Source organism: Castor canadensis, chromosome 15 (genome assembly GCF_047511655.1).
Source record: "Castor canadensis chromosome 15, mCasCan1.hap1v2, whole genome shotgun sequence".
Lineage (NCBI taxonomy): Eukaryota > Metazoa > Chordata > Mammalia > Rodentia > Castoridae > Castor > Castor canadensis.
Window position 1 is genome coordinate 59765187 of NC_133400.1, and position 24492 is coordinate 59789678.

General features: G+C 39.6%; 2 protein-coding genes, 7 non-coding genes and 1 pseudogene across 39 annotated transcripts; 1 reads left to right on the forward strand and 9 right to left on the reverse strand.

The window, feature by feature from the left end:
- The first annotated feature begins 1265 nt into the window (after positions 1 to 1265).
- On the forward strand, positions 1266 to 13566 carry LOC109678732 (centrosomal protein of 295 kDa-like). Of its 2 annotated transcripts, none has more exons than XM_074056303.1 (8): positions 1266 to 2256; positions 3469 to 3651; positions 3768 to 3911; positions 4419 to 12075; positions 12355 to 12495; positions 12793 to 12862; positions 12957 to 13064; positions 13157 to 13566. In XM_074056303.1, the coding sequence occupies exons 4-8, from the start codon at positions 11659 to 11661 to the stop codon at positions 13255 to 13257; spliced, it is 837 nt and encodes a 278-aa protein (XP_073912404.1). In that variant the 5' UTR covers positions 1266 to 2256; positions 3469 to 3651; positions 3768 to 3911; positions 4419 to 11658; the 3' UTR covers positions 13258 to 13566. The 2 variants fall into 2 exon arrangements, with proteins under 2 accessions (XP_073912404.1, XP_073912405.1); XM_074056304.1 differs by having other exon boundaries at positions 1266 to 1663.
- Positions 13518 to 23726, reverse strand: LOC141410405 (TATA box-binding protein-associated factor RNA polymerase I subunit D-like). 30 transcript variants are annotated; one of them, XR_012442041.1, is made up of 10 exons: positions 23543 to 23698; positions 21847 to 21943; positions 20724 to 21114; positions 19710 to 19885; positions 19374 to 19428; positions 16223 to 16260; positions 15008 to 15052; positions 14619 to 14666; positions 13834 to 13862; positions 13518 to 13633 (listed from the first exon to the last, which is right to left on the reverse strand). XR_012442041.1 is itself a non-coding variant. In XM_074056289.1 (9 exons), the coding sequence occupies exons 2-8, from the start codon at positions 21915 to 21917 to the stop codon at positions 14654 to 14656; spliced, it is 789 nt and encodes a 262-aa protein (XP_073912390.1). In that variant the 5' UTR covers positions 21918 to 21943; positions 23543 to 23698; the 3' UTR covers positions 13518 to 13862; positions 14619 to 14653. The 30 variants fall into 30 exon arrangements, 15 of the variants coding, with proteins under 15 accessions (XP_073912390.1, XP_073912389.1, XP_073912392.1 ...); XR_012442044.1 differs by lacking the exon at positions 15008 to 15052 and adding an exon at positions 15973 to 16006; XR_012442043.1 differs by adding an exon at positions 15973 to 16006 and having other exon boundaries at positions 13518 to 13862.
- Positions 13670 to 13801, reverse strand: LOC141417698 (small nucleolar RNA SNORA25). The gene has a single exon (XR_012442342.1). It is a non-coding gene; the product is annotated as a small nucleolar RNA SNORA25 (small nucleolar RNA).
- LOC141417717 (small nucleolar RNA SNORA32) lies at positions 13997 to 14110 on the reverse strand (annotated as a pseudogene).
- LOC141417686 (small nucleolar RNA Z40) lies at positions 14452 to 14525 on the reverse strand. The gene has a single exon (XR_012442330.1). It is a non-coding gene; the product is annotated as a small nucleolar RNA Z40 (small nucleolar RNA).
- Positions 14760 to 14892, reverse strand: LOC141417708 (small nucleolar RNA SNORA1). The gene has a single exon (XR_012442352.1). It is a non-coding gene; the product is annotated as a small nucleolar RNA SNORA1 (small nucleolar RNA).
- On the reverse strand, positions 15121 to 15258 carry LOC141417692 (small nucleolar RNA SNORA8). The gene has a single exon (XR_012442336.1). It is a non-coding gene; the product is annotated as a small nucleolar RNA SNORA8 (small nucleolar RNA).
- Positions 16107 to 16178, reverse strand: LOC141417776 (small nucleolar RNA SNORD5). Its single transcript, XR_012442404.1, has one exon. It is a non-coding gene; the product is annotated as a small nucleolar RNA SNORD5 (small nucleolar RNA).
- Positions 16315 to 16448, reverse strand: LOC141417718 (small nucleolar RNA SNORA18). The gene has a single exon (XR_012442359.1). It is a non-coding gene; the product is annotated as a small nucleolar RNA SNORA18 (small nucleolar RNA).
- LOC141417758 (small nucleolar RNA SNORA40) lies at positions 17542 to 17663 on the reverse strand. Its single transcript, XR_012442392.1, has one exon. It is a non-coding gene; the product is annotated as a small nucleolar RNA SNORA40 (small nucleolar RNA).
- Positions 23727 to 24492: the final 766 nt, after the last annotated feature.

The following is a 24492-nucleotide window of genomic DNA, read 5'->3' on the forward strand; positions in this document are numbered from 1 at the left end:
GTCCTTCAGGCTAGGTGCAAAGCCCAGGAAGTCTTACTTGTACATAAACAGAATGAATTGGATGGAAAGCTATGTTCTGAACAGGCTGAGCCCTCTTTTCTGCCACAGCAAGTAACTCAGCACATGTTTACTTTACTACCTTTCGCTAATACAAAATCTAAAGAGAAAGGGCTTTTCTCAAGCCAGTCTGAAATCTCAGGATCTCAGGATGGATCTTCGAGTTTCCTACAGCAGTTCCCACCTCTATCCGATAACTTTAAGTTGTTCCAAGAACAGCAGACCACACAGAGGGATATGCTTCAGGTTAGACCTGATGCTCAAGTGGAATTACTTTTACATAGACAAAGGAATTTGAGGGACAATATGCCTGTCTCACCAGCTCAACATTTAGACGCTTCTCAAGCTTCTACCGAAGCTGAGCCTCGGAGATTTCAGAACATCATTCCCTCGAGCCATTTGATAATTCCAACATTTCAGGATAAGTCTCTTAGCTTTCCACAGCATGGTCTGCCAAGGCAAGAAAATTTGACAACATTCCAGGAACAGTCACATGTACAGAGGGTAATACTTGGAGCTAGACAAGGAACTCAGGAATTTGTATGTAAACAAAGTGAACTGGAAAAAGGAATTTCTTCTGAGCAGCCTGGCACCTCCTCTTCATCCCAGGCAGCTGAATTTGAAGGTTTACAGAAGTTTATGTCGATCAAGAGTAACAGTACAGGTCCTTTAAGCCATTCTAAGATTCTAAGACTTCGGGAAAGTTTTTTGAGATTTTTCACAAGATACACTACCTCTACAAGGTCATTTGAAAGAACACCAAGAATGTCTAGCCACAGAGAAAGAAGCCTTTCATTTTAGCCAGAAAACCCAAGATAATACATCTTCTGAACAAACTGGCTTATCTTCATTCATACCCCAATCAGGACAGCTTTCATTTATATCCTTACCTTCTGCCTACTCTGGTACAACCCAGGAACCTGTTTCAATAGACAGTAATAATAAAATAACTGCAAGCTATATTCAGATCCCAGAATTGCAGGACAGGCTTTCGAAGATAGCACAGTGCATCAAGCCTCAACAAGGTAATTTGAAGGCACTTCAAGAACAAGTAGCTGCACAGAGGGAAGCCATCATTCAATCTAGATGGGTAGCTCAGGAAGAAATACTTTTACATAAACAGAGACGTTGGAAGGGAAGACTATTTCCTGAACAGGTTGGTACCTCTTCCTCACAGCATTCATTTGCTTCATTCATTACCTCTTACTGAATCTGAAAGAACTCAAGAACTTTGTCCAACTAACAGTAATAATACAACCTCCTGAAGTCATTCCAAGATGCTGATTTCACTTGATAGGCTGCTGGGTTTACCACATACTGTTTTATCTCAACAAGATAATTTGATTGTACTTCAAGAACACTTGCATGCACAGACAAATTCTTTTCCTTCTGTTAAAAAAAGCCAGAAAGAATTAGTGTTGCCCAATTTAAATTTGAGGAAAAGGTATCTTCTGAACATTTTATCCAGTCTCACCATGGTGATTTGAAGACGCCTCAGCAGCACTTAGATGTACAAAGGAAAGCCATTCAATCTGGACAGGAACTCCAAGAAGAACTGCTTTTGCAAAGATTAAGTAAATTGGAGAAAAGGGTATCATCGGAGCAGGTCAGTTCCTCTTCATTTTCATCCCAGGTAGCCCTGCCTGTTGCTGACTCTGAAGGAACCCAAACATCTTTCTAAACCAAAAGCAGTGATACCGAGATCCCGAGGCAATGGGATAGGCTTTTGAGCCCTTCACAGCCTATTCTGCCTCAGCAAGGGAATTCGACAGTGCTGTTGGACTTAGAAAGGGAGGTGTGTCCTAATGAGAAGCCCCAGACAGAGCTTTTAAACAAACAAAATGAATCTGCTGGGTATGCTGTCCCCTCTTTATTGCTATCCAAGGAAACAGATCATTCATTCATTCCACTGTCTTTTGCAGAAGCTAAATCTAAAAGCATTTGTGAATTGTATTCTAAAAATGAACATGCAGCTCCCTCAAGTGATTCTGTGACACCAGCGTTTCAAGATAGGCTTTTGAGTTATTCACAGCCTTTCTCAGCTCAGCAAGATAATGTGGGTCTTAAGAAGCAGTTGGATCTACAGAGTCTTGCATTATAGTCAAAAAGCCCAAGAAGAATCGCTTGTACTGAGACAAACAGCATTGCAACAGCAGATACAGAAACATCAAGAGATCTTGAAGGATTTCTTTAATAATGGTCAGATATGTTTTAAACTTAAATACCTTAGTATTAAACAGTAGAGGTTTAAACCTGACTCACATTTAATTCTCGGCCTGCAAGTGTTGAATTATTGAGAGTAAGTGATTTGATCTCACCTGTGCTTTTATTTTCTACCCTAAACAATGTGGAAATTAAAATTCATCTACCTCGTGGTGTTTATGAGATTAATAGTTAGAACCCAACTAATTTTAAATGCTAACACCATGAAAGAATATAAACTTTTGTTGTTTGTTTGCCTTTGTGTGCTGGGATGGAGCCTAGGGACTTGTGCTTGATAGGTAAGCACTGTAAACTGAGCTACATGCCCAGTAAGAATAGAGGTTTTGTTTTGGTTTTGGTTTTTTTTTTTTTTTTTTTTTTTGTGGTACTGGGTTTTGAACTGAGGATGTTGTGCTTGCTAGACAAGTACTTTACCATTTGAGCCACACCTTGTATATAGTTTCTTATTTGATACTTTGTTATAATGAATTTTAAGTTTACTATAGATTAAAATTGTAGACATAACTGGTTAGCAGAAAGTTTCTTATGTCATAGCAAACCTTGGGTTCTTTATGTATAGCACTTTGTTGACATTATATGTGAATCAAAATCAATACTCTCTTTTTCCTTAATTGACATTGCTTTCACTTGTTAAAAAGCTAGCATGGTTGTAGGCTGATGTAGAGCTGGACCTGCATCTGAATTGTTGAGAAGACTGGCTTAGTCACTCGGACAGTTACCATAGTTCTTGGGAGACAAGAGGGCTTTCTCCTGAATATGAATGTATCCATATTGTAGTCGGCCATTTCTTAAATTAATTATTTAAGTGTAAACAGAGTTCTACAACTCTTTGAAGTTTGGGAGAACTTGGGTTGAGTCCAAGAGAAGTTAACGCCTGTTTAAAGAAAAAGTAATGCAAATGAAAAGCAGAGAGGAATACCCAGGTATAATCTCTTGTGGAGAGGTATAGAGGAAGCTAAGTTTTTATGTCCAGGGCTGTGAGTGGTTGTACTTCTCAATGGGAAGATCAATTTTTTAATATTAGAATCATATCTCATGTTTTATCTATGAATAAAATTGTAGTCATGTGAGTGATGGAACTAGTTATTTGCTCGAGGTTCTAATGTAAGAAGGGAGATCTAAATGTAGTGCACTCCTCACATAATCTCAACATGTGTTATCCCCACTCTCATCTGTCCACTTTTTCAGGCAAGTCAGCCTACAGTTGAAACTGGTTTAAGAATGCAGAAGATGGAGCAGCTCAGAGAGTGCCTTCCAAATATTCAAGACTTACCAAGAGATGATCAGGAAAGCAATAGTTATGCAGATCGGAACACCTCTGATGATAACCATCTGCTTTCAGAAGCTGCTAGTGCCTCACAACGGAGTAAGGTGATTGCATTTATTGTAATTCTGCTGATTATTGTTGCTTTCATCCCCTGCAGTCTGCTGTTTGGAGAATAATATGGTTGTTGATCTTCATTGTGCTTAACTTGTTCTCTCGGTAGGTGAGCATGTGGACAAAGAACCAAGTAGAAATGCCTCAAAACCATCTGTAGCCAAAGTTAAATGTGGACTGGACTTAAACCAACATGAACTTAGTGCTATACAAGAAGTGGAATCACCAGCAAGTGGCAGACCTTCTACACCAGGTGAATAGATGGTTGGATGAAAGTTTTTTAATGCTTTGCCAGTTTTCTACATTTCTTCAGGATACCAAAATTTATCTACGACACTTAGTCTTTGACTACTTGTGAGAAGAAAAGTTTGGTTTTTTTGTTTCTTTTTGGTGGTAGTAGGGTTTGAACTCAGGACCTCGTGCTTGCTAGGCAGGTGCTCTACCACTTGAGCCATGCTCCCAGCCCAAGGAGAAACTTTTTTTACTTAAAATAGTTTTTAAAACTTGGATTTTAAAAACGTACCATTAAGTAACTATTTTTTTTTATTTTATATAAGGGGAGACCATTTTACAGCAGACAAAAATCTTCGATATCCCATATTCTGACACTCTTATTCCCTCTGCTTCCATTCCTGTCTTTCTTCTAAACATGTTTAAGATGTGACTCAGTTCTTTTTTCTCTTTTTCCTTGCCACTTTTCTACTTTAATACTCTTCCTGATTTTCTTTTCACTGCTGATTATGATGTTTAAAATCCTTAGGAACTGGGCGTGGTGGTTTGAGCCTGTGATCCCAGCTACTCCAGAGGTGGAGAGTGGAAGGATTAAAGTTCAAGGTCAATCTGGGTAAAAGGTTATCAAGACCTATCTCAACAAATAAGCAGAGGATGATGGAGCTTGGTGGTAATGTGCCTGTGATCACAGCTAGGCAGCAAGCCCTAAGTAGAAGGAGGCCACAGTCGGAGGCCAGCCCCTAACAAGAAAGCCAAGGCCCTACCAAAAAATAAGTAAAACAAAAAAGGGTTGACGGTATAGCTCAAGTGGTAGAGCACCTGCCAAGGAAAGCAAGGCCCTCAGTTCCCTACTGCCAAAAAAAACCCCAAAGGAATCCTGGCTTTAAGGATAATTAGAACAAACCATACTCCCTTACCATGTTTCTTACCTATAAAAATTCCAACCTGCAGTATTTTGTAAGCAGTTCTTTGAATTTCATAATCTTTTTTTAGATTTCAGACTCAACCAAATAATTTTCTTGATCAGATTTATTAAAGCAAATCTTTTTTCTTGGAGTAATGAGGTTTGAACTCAGGGACTTAACACTTGCAGGCAGGAGCTCCACCACTTTAGCTGCACCTCCCAGCCCTTGCTTTAGTTATGTTTTGAATAGGATCTTTATGCCAGGGCCAGCCTAGACCAAGAGCTATTTATGCTTCCCATGACTCAGGGACGACAAACGTGCATCACTATGCCCAGCTGTTGGTTGAAATGGGTTGGCCTTGAACCTCTGTCCTCCTCAGCTCTGCCTTCCAAGTAGACTGAAAAGCACAGAGAGATAGACAAAGACATGGCTCAACATCAGCACACGTTCATTCAGGAGAAGAAACCTGCAGAGGGGTTCTCCAGCCAGAGAGCTAGAGTCCACTGTCACTTACAGACTGGGGGGTTTTATAGGAAAGGAAGGACCTAGTAAAGGGTCAGGAAGGATTTCCCATTGTGACTTGTCCATTGTCCGTTGCTAGGGGTAATCAAGGAACTGGGCCTTGTGTCCTGATACAGGTGCCAGGAACCAGGGCATTTCATTTATAGACCAATGGCAAGAATAGGAGTTGCTGGGGGCAGTCAGGGAGCTAGGGCTTTTGTTCTGGCACAGGTGCTAGGAAATAAGATGTTTCCCTTGGAGTGTCTGTCTCTGTGGGAGGTCAACAGTTTATGATGGCCTAAGTGATATCAAATTGAGACAGCTAGGATGTGAGGCATTGTGCCCAGTTAGCAAATCTCTTTTTTTTTTTTTAAAGGGCGTGTGTGTAAATGAGCTTTTTTATATTTCTTAGCAACATACATAGAAGTATTGTGTTACAATTAACTATTTTGGTCTTCAGCCTTTTTCTGTTTGAGAGAATTAAGGAAGATGGAAATTCAGAGTAAGTCTTAAGAATCATTGCACTTTCTGCTCTTTTATTATATCTTGTGGAACTTACGGAGTAATGATTTTATTTATTCCTAGGCTTTGGAAGCTTTTTTAACTGTTTTGCATTTGATAAACCACAGCTGTTCAGGAATTGAACAGTTCGCCTAATTCAGAATGGCTATGAGGGAATCCTCAAAAATGTCATCTTGTATAAAGGAAAATCAATTTATCTCCTTTATCTTTCAGCTCCTCCCTACCACCTTTGGTGAATAGAACTCAGATGGGAAGGCTTGGCCCTTCCCTTGGCTATACCCTTCTCCAACACCCAATAAATAAGTCACCAAATTTCAATTCCACTCTGTGAACTCCTAAATTTGCCCAGTTCTTTCCATTTCCACTACTACTTATTTACTTCAGGCAGTCATTTTTTTCTTGGATGAGTACCATTACTCCCAGTGTTTTCCTAGTTTCCAGTCTTGCTTTACTCTAAACCAATTTTCCCATGTTATGTTTAGAGTAATCTCCTTCTCTTTCCTAATTTAAAACTTTCCATTGGTTTCTTTGTATTTGAGGAGTAAATTTAAATAAATCAAAGACCCTAGCTTTATCTGCCAAGCCCTTCATGGTCTTGCTGGCACCATTTCTCTGGTAAGTTTGTCCTGAACTGAAAAGTTTACCTTTCATGTGCCCTTTGAGAGCTCTCATAAGATAGCTGGTATCATACATCTTTAGGTAATACATCTTCAGGTAATACTTCTAATCAAAGTATTACATACAAATAGTTTAAAAAGCCAAACATTGCCATATACCATAAATAGCAGTTCTTCTGAATCCTACTCAACAATCACTTCTCAGGTAAATCCTTCTTGGATTTACCACCATGATTGTATTGGATTTAAGCAAAAATTCAGCTAAATTATCATTTTCGTGTAAATATTTTTTACTGCTTTGACAGTTGGTGCAGTATGATTACATTTCTCTCCATAAACCTTTGGTCCTGTTGTAAATCACCTTTTTTCCATTTGCCTAAAGTTTCTGTAGAATGGATGGCTATCCTTCTACATTCTCTTAATACCTACACCTCTAAATACAATTTTCTGTGAAGTTGACACTGTTTCCTCTGCCATGAAAACCTTTTTAGTTGAAAGTTGGATGGCTTTACCAAGGTCCTTTTTTTTTTTTTAGAGCCTCATGCTACTGGGCAGGCACTTGAATTATGCCTTTAGTCCTTTTTTGCTTGCTTTAGTTATTTTTTCAGATAGGGTCTTGCATTTTTGCCTGGTGCCTCAGACCTAGAGATGATCCTCCCTATGGCCTCCCTTGTAGCTAGGATCAACGCTCACTTGAGCCATCATGTCTGGTTTTCTGGTTGAGATGGGCATCTTGCTCTTTTTTGCCTGGTTATCCTCCTGATCTCCACTGAACAGCTGGGATTACAGGTGGCAAGCAAGGTCATTCTTAGAGCAAGGTGTTATTTGCTTGAAGAGGGGGGATATAAAACTGGTTTGGGAGTGGAGGCAAGAAAACTTACCTTTTTAAAATGGGTACATTTAAAAAACACAGCTATACATTGTATCTGTAGTTATTAAACTTTGATTCGGGTACGCCAGATAGAGAGGTGGGGAAAAATCTAAGTAGACTCTTTGGGGGTTGACAAAGTTGAAAATGTTGATCTGTATAATCTTCCAAGTCTTCCTTTCCCTAGTAGTTCATTTATTTTGCTTTTGCTCTCTGTGCAGATTTCCTTAACTCTTTTATCCCAATATGCTGGACTTTTGGTTATCAAATTGTAGTTTCACGAGGTTCTTTTTTCCTCTTGTTTTTCATGTATAATGTTCTGCTATTGTTTCATGAATGCAGAATATTTAAATTTTTTTTCTTTTTTGAGAGTGCTGGGATTTTAAACTCCAAACGTTGAACTTGCTAGGCAGGTGCTCTACCACTTGAGCCATGCCCCAGCCCTTTTTGATTTAGTTACTTTTCCAAGAGGGCCTCATGTTTACATTTTTAGTTGTTGATTTGGGTTCTGCTTTTCTCATTTTGAGTTGGTGGGTTTTTTTCCCCCCTGTATGTGTGTGTGTGTGTGACTTTTGTCTAATAGTTTACAGGCTTTCTTCTATATCTTTGTATATTTGAGTGAGATGCTGAGGACTGTATGGAGGTCCTATGGATGGAACCTTATTTAATTGCTGGACTTCATGGGGAAAGGTGTGACTTTTTCATCAAGGACCCTCAATGTAATATCTATAGTTCTTTTTCTTTGTAAAGAAAGATCCTCTAATGACAGCAAAAGCCTGACTTAAGTATTAGAGAGCCAGAATTGGGGGCCTGAGTTGATGCAGACTTTCTTTACTAACCCTGATTTTCCTTATGGCATTCTGTCACTCCCTTCTACACTTTCCTTCTTTCTGTGCCTCATCACCCTGAACTCGGAGCGTATTAAATTCAGTTTCTCCAGAAGATAAACTTTCAGTCTCCTCTGGGGATGATGTTGAAGGACAGGGATAGCAGGAGACCAGAAGATCTAATGTTCCAAGTACATAGTTTTAAACATTATCCATGTTTTTTGTCCCTGAAAATGAGTGTCTTCCTTTTGCAATACCTGGTGCCTTTAATTTCCAAGTTTTTTTCTGGGTTCTGCACAGTAAATTAGCTTACTTCCTTACAGTATTGCACATTCCTTTGATTACTTATTTTTGTGTCAAAGCATAACATTCAGAGGTGCTTATTTCAGTGATTTATCAGTAAAATAAGTCACTGAAATCAGATAAACAACTGAAATAACCATGTAACTAACACCCAGGACAAGAACTGGAACATTGGAGGGTCCTTTATAGGGCTTTCCTCATGCCCTCCTAATTACTATTCCCTAAGCTCCTATTTTGTTTTGGCTATTTTTGAATTTTATGTCTATCATTTATGCATATTATATCTTAAACACTCCTGATAGTTACTAGATCCAGGTATTTTTTTTCATGTGATTAATCACCACTGATACATAATCGAGTTAGGTAGTAGGGATATCATTAAAATCTTAGTAAAATTTAAAATAAAGGCCTGACTGAATGATAAACAGTCATTTTTCTACTACATAAATGGAGTCTTTAAGAGTTTAGATTTTTACCTAATTATCTAAATTGCCATTTTAGTTTTAACTCATTCAGGAAACTTAAGTGGAAATTAGTTTACTACTTCTCAGGTAAACCAAATTTTCTTCAAGACAGAGACCCATAAGGGTCTCAATAAGACGAGAACAAAGTTTCCTTGGGAGTCCACTTGCTTATGACCCGTTTGGTTGTCAACAACTACCTGTCCAGAAGGCATCAAAAGTAATGACTCTGATGAAGCAGGTGAGAGGTAAAGAAATTGAAAGTGGAATTGTGCACAAGGATACATGGACAAAAAAGAATTGCTGTAGGGTTATTTGTGATAGTGACTGTATGGTACACCCATACTCTGTTGTTCTATGCATAAAAAATTACCTGGGCTGGTAGTCATCAGTGTTGATACAGGCTTACCTTTGTTGGAGATGTGGTTTCATTTTCTATTCTGTATGCTCATATATTGTAGATTTTTAAAATAAGCATGTATTTATGTTTGTACAGAAAATTGAGGGACTTGAAGTAAGCTGAAAATAAGTAGCTTTGCTTTTAAAATGTTTTATTAAATAAATACCAACAGGAAGTATATCAGGATGAGTTTATGTAGTTGGCAGCTCCATAAATTTTATGTTTAAGCCTATTTGTAAGAGTCTACATTGTAAGTCAAGTATTATGAGATATTTTAAAAATTCTCTCTGTGGGATTCTAAATGAGCTGCTTCATTTGTAAATACTTGGAAAATAATTGTAAGGAACTTTAAATCAATTAATGCTACCACCTGGTAATAACCGATGTTAATTTTCTTGCTTTTGGGTGTATACATGTATACAGAAAGCTATTTTCTGTGTAATATTGCTTACTGACCTTACAGAGTTGTAGCACTGCTCTGTTACATGTGACACACCTCTTAAATGGTTAACTTTCTACCCAAGATTTCTTAATTTTAGCTGTCACATATATTCAGATAATTGGTATCGTAGCTATATCTGTAGTTAAATAGAATGAGATGATTTTCTTCTTGAGGGTTTATAGAAAAAAATTGACTTTAGCATCTGCTTTTTGAACTGTAGGTTAAAGTAAATGTAACATACAGAATTTCTAGTACATTATAATTCTTATTTTAAAATAAAACTGTTACATCATTCCTTTAGATTATGCCAGCGTATACTTGTATTTTCCTTTTATCTATATGTCCTCTAGCCAAAGACTCCCAGGAATATACTATAGTTGAACAGAACTTGGGTGTCTTGACCTGTTCAGGCTTGGAGGGAAAATGCACACCAAAAGCAAACATGAATGAGACTTCTTAATAAAAGGGTATTAGAAAAAAATTACAATTATCTGTCATCTTAAAGGTTCTTTATCTGCAGATCAAAAATAATTTGAAAGGCTGTGGTACAGCCCAGTGGTAGGGCACTTGCCTAACATGCATGAGGCGCAGAATTTGATCCAGCGGGAATTTGCTGGCGCTTTCTGCAGTGAAGGGGTCTCTGCGGGGCGGGGGGCGGGTAAGGGGGACTTGGGGACCGCGCCGAGCGCCCGGGAAGCGCCGGAAGGACAGGCTAGCTGCTCCGCGCGCCGCTCTCGCCCTCCCGCGAACTGGATGTGGGCAGCGGTGACCGCAGAGACCTCGGGACCCCTGCGCAATGTGGCAATGGAAGACGCAGGGTCTGAGTCCCCGGCAGCGGCCGCGGCCGCAGCTGCAGCGGCCGTGTGAGCAGAGCAGGAGAAGCAGCAGCAGGTCTGTCAACCAGAGCCCGAGCCCGAGCAGCCCGCGGCCAGCAGTGTCCTCGCGAACCCAGAGCACAGTCGCGCCGGGAGTCCGCAGCAGCAGCGGCGTGCCAGGCCGCCCGGGAAGCCTCGGTCCCCGTGGCGGCGGCGGTGGCAACATGGCCTCGGCTTGTAACGCCGCCGAGTGCCAGGACCGCGGTGGCGGAGGTGGCGGCTGCAGCGGGACCCTGGGCCGGCCGGCTGGCTGGCAGCGGGAGGCGCAGACGGACCGGGGGACTGCGCCGCGCCGCAGCTGGACCGGGACTGTCTGCACCGGCCCAGCTACTGCGAGGCCGCCTTCGCTCTGGCGGGGAGGGGAGAGGGAAGGAGTTGGAAAAAAAATCGTAAAGCGCAGAGTGGAACGCATGTTTGCAAAGTAGATTAATGCTGCCTTGCGGGTGGGGGCTTTTTAAATGGAATTATTCTGGGGCAAGGCTGCATTTTGTGGGCAGAAAGAAGCCATGTGTTTTAAGACCGTGGATTTGATGGGAGGGGCCGCGGGAGCTCTCCGAAGAGTCCTGCCAGTCTTTTTATCCGCGAGCCTCAATTTGGGGGTTGTAAATTTAAAATAGATTTCTTCCCCTGAGATGAAGACAACTTACATTCTTTTGGTGATACAGGTTTTTTTTTTTTTTTTTCTTCCTTTCTTTTGAATTCGTGTTGGTTGGTTTCCTAGTTATCTTTTTTGTAAAGGAAAGAATCCTGCTGTTTGGAAACATTTTAACTCTTTAAACGCTACTTTGGGCTTTTTTTTACAAGGCGTTGCGAGGGCCCCAGAACAACCTGGCGCACTCCTATACTACCAGGTAGGAGACAAAATTTGGAAGCTGACGGGTTACATACAGTTCTTTGGTCGCCTTTGAGGATGATCTGGGGAAGACTGATTTCCAGAGTATTTTGTTTTGCAAGCTTATAATGGAATATTTAGTTGCGAAGTAATTAAAATAATAATTCCAATAATTAAGACCAGGAAAAAAAATAAAGCGTTCACTTCCAAAGTTCCATGTGCAGTTCATCTGATGACACTACTGTGTTAGATCAGTTACGAGTACAGCATAGTACTCCATGTGGTTCATCCTCTAGTGAGAGCTCAAAACTAGAAAGCAGAGAAGAAAGGTTGGGCTTTGAAGAACTTTCAAAAAGAGAGATTGATACAGTATTACAAAGTCAAGGACTCACAGAAGATAAAAATATAACCTGTAGGGTTTTAGCTGTAAATCCACATGGAGAAGAAACGGATTCTCAATTATGGGCAAGAACAATGGAAATGGGAACTTCAATTCAGACACCAAGTGAAAAATATTTTGAGAATTCAACTAAGGAAACTCCGAAAGCCCTAAGAAACCTATCTCAACTAGCACAACTAGAGCCCCTTAGAAGTCCTGAGTCATTTTCATTCCAGAGCTCAATTCCAGTCTGGGTAAGTGACATCTCTCATGTAAATAGAACTCAAGCTCTTTTTCAGGAGAAACTTAAATGCTAAGAGAAGCAACAACCATGAAAAAACTCCAAAATGAATTCATTGTTAACCTGCTTGGTTCTCCAAGTCATTTGTAGGACTTTGTGGTAGAGCACCTGCCCAGCAAGCATGAGGCCCTCAAACTGAAAATAACAAATGCAGAGAGAACCCCACAGTCCCCTCTAATATTTTTGTACCAAATGTTCTAAGGCTTTTTTCCTCCTTTTTTCCATTGCCCAGGAAACAGAATCTGGCCGTGGTATAATGGAAGAACCAGAACTCACTTTAGTAAGCACCAGTGACATCAGTATTGCTGAAGCAGATTTTGCAAACTTAACGCTAGAAGAGAACAGAGAGAACGAGACAAAAAGCTTTGTTCAGGTAAATTTATTAGCATTTGAACATTAGAGAGCAGAAACTGACAGTTCATAGGAAAACGCCTCTATATATGTAGGACTCATGTAGTTCGACCATCTACCTTTTCATTAAAACACCTGGAAGAAAGTATTTGTCGAATATGTGCATGTGTAGTAAATATTCTCAGCAATAGCAAGAAAAGGATGAGAAAGCGGATGATCTGCAGGCACAGAACCAACAAGCCAGGTGTAGGGTAATTCAAGGCCTACCTGGTCTATAAACTACGAACTATACAAACTCATCTGTGACTTTTCCAACTAGGTGGGTGAATTTCTGCCTCTTCTATCAGAAACCCCAGATTGTCCAGCTGTATCAGAGAACAAGCCTACAGGTATTTCATTCACCTCTACATATAACTGCTAAATGAGGTGAAAATATTTAGCAAGATTTTAACAAAATCTTCCCAATTTTGCCGCCATTATCAGGGAACTTACAAGAACCATTTGTAAAGAGAAAAAAGTCACTTATGGAGAAAGCCTTTCAGAGGCAGAAGGAAATACAGAGTAAAACTGTAAATTTTCAACCCTGTACAGGTACAGTATCTTCTTTAAGTAACCTTTAATTTGGAGCCTTGCCCAATATCTGCCAGCCCTTTTATTTTGTTTACTTATTCATCTTTTTTCAGGCTCATCTGTAAGTCACCTCAGGGGTGTAAATAAAGTTAGAGCACTGCTTCCTGAGGAAAGAAAGACACAAGTCCTCAGACATCAAAGGGCTCTCAGATAGTTTTTGTTTCACTGTGATTCACTGTTCTGCAATATTTGTTTTAATTCTACATCAGCTTACAGATTATATGATCAACTAGCTGAAGTGAAAATGCTCAAAACAGAGCAAGAGCAGAAGAATTTCACAAGGTGAGCAGGGTATCCCCCAGTTTTTGATGTTTAAAGTAAAAAGTATACTGAAATGATCTAATTTTTATTCCTTCCACAGAAAACACTAGAGAAACTTTGAGCCAAAAATACAAGCTGACTGACTTTTTACAGTGTTTTTAGGCAAAATTATTTAATGTCAATAAATTATTTAATAATTTTACATGTTTTGGTTGGTTTTACTGCACATCAACGTCACCTTTAAAGTTGATTTTTCTTCCAGGATAGCCCTAAAAGAGAGTGACAGAATTACAACACTTTTCCATTTCACCATCTCCTCAGCAAAGCACAGCACTACTGCTGAGTGACTGTGGCATCCCATAGAGAACTTCAATCTCAGGTCACAGCGTTAAGAGCTCTTGGTTTTACAGCCCTAAAAGCCCTCTTTGAAATGACCTACATACATTAGATTTCTCTCATGTGTGCATACCTCTTTAAAAGATGCTTAATCCAGTTGTCCTGCATGACAAAAACATAACCAAGAAAGACAATTACAAATGTTGCAATGTTGCACAGTATTTGACTGTTACAAAATCTCATTAGCAATGAAGTTACCATTAGAAAAACCATTGCGTGGTTATTTTATTGGGCAGTAGTGTCGCCAGTAGGTTGATTGCTAACAAAGCAGCATATAGAAAACCTAGTGGGAAATTTCTTTATGGTCATGTCCACAGAAAACTGCATTCTAAAAGCCTTGGTAATGACCATTTTATCCCTGTAGGTATCTAAAAAATTACTTGCCACAAAATTTGGGCTTCGTCTTTAATGTGGCCACTTGAATTGCAGATTGGAATTATTGATGGCAACTTCAAAATTCCCCATCTGTGGAAAAATTTGTGTTTCAAAAACAGGACAAAACAACTTTGAAAATGCACCTAACTTAGGTTCTCAATGGTTTAATTCAATTATGAAATGTATTTTGGAATAATCCCACTACTGGGGCTTGCTACTTCAAGGGCAGTTAGGGTATGAGGGGAAAATAAGTGCCCAGTGAATACTAATTTTAATGCATGCATGTTTTAAGTTCCTTAGAGCCTCTGCAGTGTATGGATGTTCAGAAAGGCTATTATCAGTCAGCTTAATTCAGAGCAGTTGAACATTTTGCCTATCATCATAACATCCTATCAGTGGCAATTTACTACACATATAATAATGGTTTACAACATTACAAAACTACCTACACTGCTTTTGAAGTAACAAGTTAAAAATACTTACCTGAGGACCTGTGAGATTTAATTTCCTGAAGCAATTTATTGTTCAGTCCTAGGAGATTAATTATAGAAAGCACTTTATAAATACCAAGTTTTTCTAGGAAACATTTTTCTCATTGCATCTTTTCATCCATGAGCTTAAGCAAAATGTTACAGATCTCATTGTCACCATTGCAATGCATTTACTATGATGGAAGCATGACCTGTGTCTCAATTTAGCCACATTGACCAATCTAGGACACCAATCAGCAGTGCCCCCTCTCATCTGGAATGAGGCAAATTCCTTTCAAGAGGATTCATGCAATATGCAAAAGACTTCTGAATCTCTATCCAAGTTCTTCTGTTACGCTGCCAGGAGGAAAACAAGCAGCTGGAAGCAACAGAAAGCCTTACATTTTTAGAGTAGATGGACCTTCCTGGATCTCAAGTGCTGACACCCTAGATAAAGAAAAGCGTTTACTATTTATAGCTGTATCAACCTAAACTCTAGCAAGAAACCATGAAAATAATGTGTCAATATTAAATACCAGGTTTAACATGCACAAAGGCAAGAAAACCAACGATGCCATGTACTGAATTTCTTTTGCACTGTCCTTTGAACACACCAGCAGGAATAAACTGCTGAGTGCAGATACCACAGTGCATTTGACTATACTTAACAACCTTCTTAGGTTTGCACTGCAGCTGAGAAATTTAATTCGACCCTTATTTCCAAATTGTCATTCTAAAGAACCACAGAACTTTTTCAATTATATAATCCTGGGCTGAAGGGATTGCTGAAATGGTAGAGCACCTGCCTCGAAGGTGTGAGGCCTTGAGTTCAAACTCCAGTTACCCACATGCTGTAACCCCTTGAAAAGAATGGTATCTAAATACAAACTATATAAGCCTAGTCATCTTTATCTGGTCTTCACATAATATGCACATCGAATTAAACCAAATCACTATAGAGCTTTAGTTTGGTCTTGCCCAATATGGCAATAGGTTCTCATCCCAGTAGAGCCATAAAATAAAAGGCACACTAGTCAGAATCTTGACATTTTAAACAAGGTCTTCTTATATAGCCCAGACTGACCTCAATGCTTGATTCTCCTGTTCCACTTCCTGTTGAGAAGGTATGGGGACACAACACTGAGCCTGAGTTATCTTACTGTATGTCTTATATGGTACCAAATATTTTTGCTGAGCTCTTATTTTATACCTAAAATAATGTACTTTTAACAGTATTGGAATGCTGTGCTTACAAATTTGTAATTCTTATAATTTCAAATCCTAGAACTTAGGGGTGTTCCCTGAGTTCAATCCTCCTACCAAGAAAAAAAGTCCTTGATAAATTAGTTAGAAATTATCTCACTTACCCATTTCATCAATGAGTTCAGATCATATTCATTCCTACAGAGAAAGTGCCAAATCAAAGACTTAGAAAGGATACTCAAATACTTCACTATAAAAAAAACTAAGTTTACTCTTTGACCTTAATAGCTATCTCCAGCTCTGTCAGAATGAAGTTTTAGTTCATGTCTGTTTCATTCAGCAGTTGAACAATCAAATTCATCATCTGAACTGTGTTTTCAAAGACTGTCCATTAATCACCAACTAAGAACTTACCTATTACACACTAAGGATATGTGGATTTCTGCCAATACCTAAGGTAAACAACATATATATGTATATATATTAGCAGTTCTTTCAAACTTTGTAACTGTCTTGTAGTTACTTCCCACAGACCTAAGAAATGGCCCTGTGAGTAAAGCAAAACCACACAATTACTGTATGAGGCGTTTCCAACGATGTGTGGCTATAGTACAGAAGCCCCATCGGGATAGACCTCAATGCTTATTTTTTAATAAATTTAAGTACAAAAATTAGTAATTATCAAGAACTGATAAGCTCTGGCAAAATTATGCAAGAATAGCCGTGAACAGGAAAATCTATTTTAATCACAAAAATGAAATCATTTCTATATCTTGTAGAAAACTTGTCTAGCCACATGAGGCCCTGGGCTCAATTTTTAGCATTGTCCATATCTGACAAAAAAAACCTCAAAGTATTTTCTTTTTAATCAAGCTCTTCAAGAGAGTGTAGGCTACTAAATAATACCATCAACCAGCTACTTCAGATGAACTAAAGATTTAAATATCACTTTCACTGTTTCCCATATTCCACTCCAGATCACCAGTTTTACCTGAGATGAATTTTCACCTCACAAATGGAAAAGTACTTAAAATGTTAGTAACTTAGGTGGCTATAACTTAAAAATCAGGTAGGAAGGTGCCAGTTACGCCCTGTAATCCTAGTTACTTGGGAGGCCAGCCCTGGTTTTTGAGACCCCACTGCCGAAATAACCAGATCAAAATGGACTGAAGGTGTGGCTCAGGTGGAATGCCTTCTCTGTAAGCAAAAAGGCCGAGTTCAAACCCCAGTCTCACTTAAGAAAATATGTAATTCTTAATTTTTACCAGATTTATCTTAATGTATTTAATTTAAATCCCCTAGCTCACCTGACATTAATTCCAGATAAATGTATGATAATTAAATCATACATTAAATTATGATTAAATGTATGATAATTCCAGATAAATGGAAACTCAAAAGCTCTACTTACAAATCCTTTCAAGTAAAATGAACCTGATACTACATAACTACATATCTGAATGCTTTTTGGAAATGTAATTGGAAATTAAAGCTCTAAGTCTTATAAAATGAAACTTTGGAGACTTGTGTACTTACTACATCTAGACAAGCATGATCCACTCACAGTAAGATGTCTTCAGCTTCAGACCTCAAGTCTCAAATTAGAAGCCTTGAGAAGTTTTCATGCATCACAACAAGAATGGTGACTGAACACAACTGAAAGTTATTTTCCTATCCTACACTTTATTCTTTAAGTCAACCTTAATGGCCATCACTTTAAACTGTTAGGCATCCTTATACCTTCTTGTGTGCATCAAAACTCATACTGAACCACGAGTTCTGGGTTGCTAAAGAGGATTTATTTTTTGCACCTGAGTCTTTGTCCAGAAGTTAAACAAAAACACACCCAAGTGCTAACCGTGCACTACTCATTCACATTTAACCTTAATCAGCTACACAATGATGATCACAGTAAGAAAAATGGTGACTGAAACAAGCTAAGATGATTTTTTATGCTGCTGGGGATTAAGTTCAGGACCTTGAAATTCAGGATCTTGTAATTCACCACACTACATTCCCAGCCAAAATTCAATTCTTACTACAGTAATGTTACTTTCATCTGAAAAAGGTTGGTATAATAGGATGCTGGTAGAGGTTGGACATCGTGGCACATACACATATAATCCCAGCATTCAGGAGACTAAGGCAAGAAAGATCATGAGGCCAGGACCAGCCTGGGCTACATAGCAGACCTTGTCTCATTTAAGAAACAAAGTGAGCTGGAGGCCCAGCTTAATCAATAGTGTGCCTACCTAGCAAGCTCCAAACACTGTCCAAACCCCAATACTGCCAAAAATAGAAATTGAAATATGAAAAAACAAACCAGAAGAACTTGGCTGGATGTCAGTTATGTTTAACTAGCATTTTCTTTTCAGGATTAAAATCTCTTTGTTGTTTCAATGGTTTAGTAAAACCTGTTAAGTTTCTTACACTGAAATCAATAAGCACTGACAAAACAGCCAGACTATTATTTAAGAAGCAATGTCTCAGCTTTTTCCTAGTGTTTTAAAGTTTATGATTCTTTAGTTGTTTTCACCATCTTCTTCAGATGGTTCTCATTCTTCTTAGGATGTTCTTGGTTTAAAACTTCTTCATCCCCAGGGTGGTATTAACCTTTGATCATTTCTTCCTATGAAGTCACTTTCACTGCATGTTCCTTGATATTCACATTGTCTCCTTTTCAGGCCACTCTGTCCTCTGTCCAGTATTTTTAGCCTTAGAAGTTCTCCTAGACATTGTAACGTCGTCATTCTCTTGTTCTAAATATACCTTCATCTTCTTTGGGAATTCAGAACTTATTATGAAACAACTGTCCTCCTACATACATACATACATACACACACACACACACACACACACACACAAACACACAAAAACACCATTAATAACTAAGCTAGGAGGTGTGAATTCAACTATGATATACTCTATGAACTTCTGTAAATGTCACAATGTCCCCAATACAACAATATAAAAATAAATAAGCTAAATAACTATACTAATTACTTGGAACTGTAAATTATACCTAAGTTTAAAAACTCCCAAGTTAACATCTACATATTTTTTCATTTCATGGTTTAAAAACACTACACATTGCAATATTCATTACAAGTATTTAGGGATGCCAACCACCCATGGCTCATGCCTATAATCCTAGCTACGTGAGACACTGATCCAGAGGACCTGCCCATGCAGGTGAGACCCCATCTCCAAAATGACCAGAGCAAAATGGTTTGAATTTGTAGCTCGAGCAGTAGAGCACCTTCTTTGCAAGCATGAAGGCCCTGAGTTGAAACCTCCCCATACCATAAGTAAATAAATAAAATTGGGGGCTGGGATAGCTCAGGGTGAAGTGCTTGCTTAGTATGCTTAAGGCCTTTGGATTGCTCCCCAGGGAAAAGCCCGTATTAGCAACTACTGAAAAAATAGCATGTGTATTCTTACATTTCCTGCATTAAATTTATTCAGTGTTTCAAATTTTAAGTGGACTAAAACTTAAAACTACTGAATGTTAATTCCTCCTGTACCAACAATTCCTACCTTCCTTGAATGAGAGTAAGTCACTTACTACCAATTTGATATCACATTCATCATATTCAGGATGTGCCATCTCATCTTCTGCTCTGTAACATGGAAATGTGTATTTTAAATGACAAATCTTCTGACCTAGTTAGACACTGTCAACATACAACTGTAACACGAATACTAGTCAACAAAAAAACACAGTATTCTGTTTAACACCTAAAATGGATGTCTTATGCCCTGAGCTCAGGTTCAAGTATAGTTCTAACTTGCCTATTGTTTGTGTTTCCTATCTATGTATCAGAAACACGGATGGCAATACACAGTAAAGTTTATATTAGACAAAAACCAATGACCAGTGTTCTTACGTGATTCAACTTACGCTGACTCTTCAATAGGAGAAATGGATCCATCATCATCCAAATATTTATGTCTACGGCTATCAAGATCTTCTTTTTCTAAATCTTCACCGACATTCATTTGTTTCAGGGATTCCTTGAGGTGGTATTCATACTTCAGTTTCTCGATGTGGTTAAAAAATCCTCTTGCAACAGCTTGCTATTAAAAACACTTTTATGCCTTAGTCTTAACAAAATTAAAGTTTTGTTTGAAGAATCAGCAGATGCTTTTCAACAAAAGGTGAACATATCCTTACACCTGAATTTTGACTTAACCACTCTAGAGTTCTGGATGACAGCATATCAACGGTTTGCTATAATCACCTTAAGCTTCAAGGGTTTTCAAGTACTAATCCTCTGAAACAAAATTAGTTTCTGTCAAGAAAACTATATTAACTATACACTAATTCAACATTTACTGCTTGAGATATTTGGCCAAACTTAATGTAATTAGGTTACTTATCAAGGAACTGCTAAAAACATCCAAGCTTTATCAAAAAGTTATCTGCTGAACATGAATGACTTGAGATACTTCAGGGCTAGGCACCAGTGGCTCACACCTGCAATCCTGGATCCCAGGAGGGTCAAATAATTCACGGAGACCCTATCTCAAAAATACCCAACACACACAAAAAGGCTGAGTGGCTCAAGTGGTAGAGCACCTGCCTAGCAAGTGTGAGGCTTTGAATTCAGACCCCAGTACTGAAAAGGGGAAGGAAAAAAAAAAAAACAACAGGATGAGGGTAGGGGTCTTATATATAAACAAACTTGGAGTACTACTTTTTAAATTCCTGTTTCACCCAGACACCCAAATGAAGTTTGAGCTGAAGGGCTGAGTGAGCTTTACATGAAAAACAATATAGAAAAAGTAGTCTCAAAACTGCAGACTACGTCCCACGTGTATCTTAAGCCAATTCTTTAAACGTCCATGACCTCAGACGTTTTACCTATGTGAAATCTAGCCATATATATATAAAAATAAATAAATATTGACTCACCTCAAAGGTTAAAATTTTCCTCCATGGTAATGGTTTTCTTCCATTTTCACACTGTAAAAATGGGAATCCGGTTCCTTTGTCTTTAATTTGTTTCAAATCTATTTGTGATGACCTTCTAGTGCTTCTACTTCCTTTTGGTCTTCCTCTTGGTCTTAATTTTCCTCTATTTTGTCTGTTGTATTTCCTCTTTTTACATTTCTTGTTCTTGAATCTTTCAAAAATAGCTTTTAAAGTCAATGGTCTTGGTTCTAAAGATGAGTCACTTGATGAATCTGTATGAAGACTTTCAGGTGAATGATCAAATTTTCTAAGGGAATTTCTTTGTCTCCGTTTAGGTGAGGAAGGAATACATTGTGTTTTAAATAAGCTGCTACCAGATGAAGAGCTGTCACTAGAAAAACAAAAGTTTTTTATTGAATGATCACTCAATCCCACGTCTATAGTTCTAAGACCAATTCATTAACACATGCCTAGAATAAATAATTTTAGAACAACGGGCTGAGAACCAACCAGCCACTGTGTACTGACCATAACCAAAATGAACACAGCAATTGTCCAGATGTAGTGGCTCGTGTCTGTAATCCTAGTTACTCAAGAGGTGGAGACTGGGAGCATCTGCGGTTCAGTGAGACTCCATTTCAACCATTAAAACCTTGGGGGCATGCACCTGCCAGCTCCAGTGAAAGCAAAACAGGAGGAAAGGGCCTGTGGTTCAATCAAGTGGTAGACTGCCTGCCTAGCAACTGTCAGGCCCTGAGATCAATTACCAGTACTGCTCCTCCTCCCTCCACAAAGACTATTTTATGGAATACAACCTCCCTAAAAGTTGTCTAGTATCTTCTCAACAGCACAGTAAATGGCGAAACTTAAGTCAGGAAGAGATAACCAAGAAAATGTGTTGATTCCCTAAGCTAAAAATGTGTTCCTCTATAATATATTCAGACTTTGAATTAAACTGTTTGTCATAACTAAACGACATAATTAAACTTAGAAAGGCCAGGGTTACCCACTATTTTCTTTCCCAATTCCTTACCACCAATCATATACAATTATGTACTTTCCCTAATAATCAAATACAGTAAATGTTGACTGAGCTAGTCAGTCCTTGTAAATGTCTATTTACCTTTGGTTTTCAATTTCCACAGCTCTATCAGATGACATGTAGTCAAGAGAATCCATTTCTGATTTAACCATCACTTGCTCTTTACCCTTGAAGCTTTCTGAAATTACGAAACACAGTGTACATGATGTAGCTTCAATAAGTAAATGCTGAAGCATACCAGTAGTACTGAACACATCTAATATTCAAGGTCAAGGTCAGCAAACGCAGATCAAATGACTATGTGAATCAGGGCCAAAATCATTTCCTAGGCAAGATCTAGAACAGTCCACTTCAGATGAATTTCCATTCACAAGCTCTTTCCATTTTTGTTCTCTAAATGTATTCAATCCAAGTCCTGTATTTCCAAGAAATGTATCTGAGTACAAAAGATTTTATCACCAGCCATAATGTAATGTACAATTACTGATAATACGATAATGTGGCCAAAAAGCTATTTTCCAAGGTAGGGGAACTCCAAGGAAAAACTTACAGGCACAATGGACCTGCTGTATACCAGGAAATATCCTTAGGTTTGAATATCCATCCAATGCACTTTAAAATTTCTGGTATGGAATTGTGTCATATTACATCTTTGCTGTTACTGACAGAAACTGAGCTCATAACTTTTCCACAAACTAATCATACTGATGTTTTCTGTCTCCACCTTGTACCCAATGCAGTGCATGTAACAGCTGTGGGGGGAGCCACTGTGACATTTACAAATGTGCTTACAGTATTATCTTAATTACATTCACCCCTCCGTCATTCTCTCATCCCACTTCTCCCCTTCTTAAAACAATTTCAGCTTTCATTGTTCTACTTTCTAACATGAATATAAAATACATCCGCCATATTCGCCCTCCCCCCTCCCACTGCAATCCAAGTTTTTTAAAGCTAATGGTCACTATTTCACTATTGGATCTCCCTAGGTCTTTGTGTTTGTAATGGTTTATTCTTTAACGTAATTGAAAATTTACATTGAAGTCCTAAGAAGTTGGAAAATGACAAAATATCCCGAATACAGGAAGACGACATGGTCACTTAACAATTTTAACACTGGGCATTTTATTAGTTTTTTTAAAGGCAAAATTCTCAAAGTTATGAGACACCAACTGTTCACGCCTATAACCCTAGCTTCTCAGGAGGCAGAGATCAGGAGGCTCGCGGTTAGAGGCCAGCCCGGGAAAACAGCTGGCAAGATCTTTATCACAATAAAGGCCTAGTGAGTGGCTCAAGTGGTAGAGCGCCTGCCAGCAAGCATGAGTCCCTGAGTTCAAACCCTAGTGCCGCCAAAAAACCCCTAACATTTGGTCCGTTAGCACTAATGGAATAGCTGTAGCTACATTTCTTTTTAAGGGCATATGACAAATACACCTTGAACTAGCTCAAACCCTCTTCTGGAATTCTGAGATTTTTACAGGTCACGTGTCCAGAAGTGACACCTTCCCGGAGCTATCAAGTACTACCTTGGGCAAAAGCCTCCCTTAAGCACCTACCCTCTTGCAAGGAATACGGCGCCGATAATGGTGCCTGAAAATCAACTAAGACCTAAGACATTTACCACCTGGGCGGCACAATGAGTCACGCCCGCACCGCCATCGCGCCACGGGGGCTCAGCTCACCCCTAGTGCCCCGGAGCCCGCAGTCCCGGTGCCCCGCCTCGTCCTCCCCAGACGGGAACCCCCAGGCGCACCCTCGGTAGCGGCAGCTGGCTGACCTGCTTCCTGAGCCCGCGGAGGTCGGAACCAGGCCGCACCCACCTCAGCTCGCCATCGCGCACGCAGCCGCCAATCTCCTCAGACCGCGCGGAAGAAAACCACGCGCAGCACCTGCCACCCAGTTAAGACGTCCCCCGAAATCTCGCGAGACTACTCAGCTTTCGGGAAGGGGGAGGAGAGAGGAGGCGGAAGGGGAGGAGCGATGAGGGGCGGAGTCTAAGCCGCCAGAGGGGGCGGAGTTGACTGAGCAGAGGAGGCCGCTCTGTGGCCGTGGGCTCTTCTAGCCCATGCGGTAAGTGCAGTTGGCAGTCATGTTTTGACAAGTCTTGGGTCAGGTGAGCCTGACGGAGCCGGGCCCCTGCCTGTGCCAGGCCGGCCTTCTGGAGCGTGCGCGGCGCCCGCACGCAGTCCGTGTTAGGTGGAGCTCGTACGTTCCAGGACGGCCGGAGCCCAGCCAGCCCTCCCTGAGGCTTCTGGGTTACAGTGTAAGTTTTACACTACCTTAGTTTAGGTCGGTTCCCCCACCCCCCGAAAAAAAGCAGTTTGGTTTTTTTTAATGCAGGAATAAACTGGTTTGTTTTGCCCTTGAAGCCTCTTGTACAATTAAGCAGGAAATTCTTAGTTTATTGTCTATTAGTTTAATAGCGAATGTCATTTTAGAATAGGACAGACATGGAAAGAAATATGGGCTCTTTGCTTCAAATACTGAACAATTCCAGGACGAAAAGTCTGATCCGGACAGCCCAGGGCATTGCATCCACTCTGCAATCACTGTCAGCTCTAGGACGTCATCGCGTGTCCCGCTGTCACATTCACACTAGTCACAAGCAGGAACGCTTGCCTGCAGGCCCAGCCATGTGATTTGTAAGGCGCAATGCTAAATGACAATGGAAAAGAAGGGGAGAAGTGTCATTACAGGTACGAAAATAGCCAGGTGTGATGGCGGGTA

Excerpts from the sequence above, each read along its gene's own strand:
- LOC109678732 (XM_074056303.1), top strand. The coding sequence starts at position 11,659 with ATGTGCAGTTCATCTGATGACACTACTGTGTTAGATCAGTTACGAGTA. Across the intron at positions 12,076-12,354 it reads AGAGCTCAATTCCAGTCTGG|GAAACAGAATCTGGCCGTGG; the intron begins GTAAGTGACATC and ends TCCATTGCCCAG. Across the intron at positions 12,863-12,956 it reads ATCAGAGAACAAGCCTACAG|GGAACTTACAAGAACCATTT; the intron begins GTATTTCATTCA and ends CGCCATTATCAG.
- LOC141410405 (XM_074056289.1), bottom strand. The coding sequence starts at position 21,917 with ATGGTTAAATCAGAAATGGATTCTCTTGACTACATGTCATCTGATAGA. Across the intron at positions 21,115-21,846 it reads GTGGAAATTGAAAACCAAAG|TGACAGCTCTTCATCTGGTA; the intron begins GTAAATAGACAT and ends TTGTTTTTCTAG. Across the intron at positions 15,053-16,222 it reads ATATCCTTAGTGTGTAATAG|GGTGTCAGCACTTGAGATCC; the intron begins GTAAGTTCTTAG and ends TTCTTTATCTAG.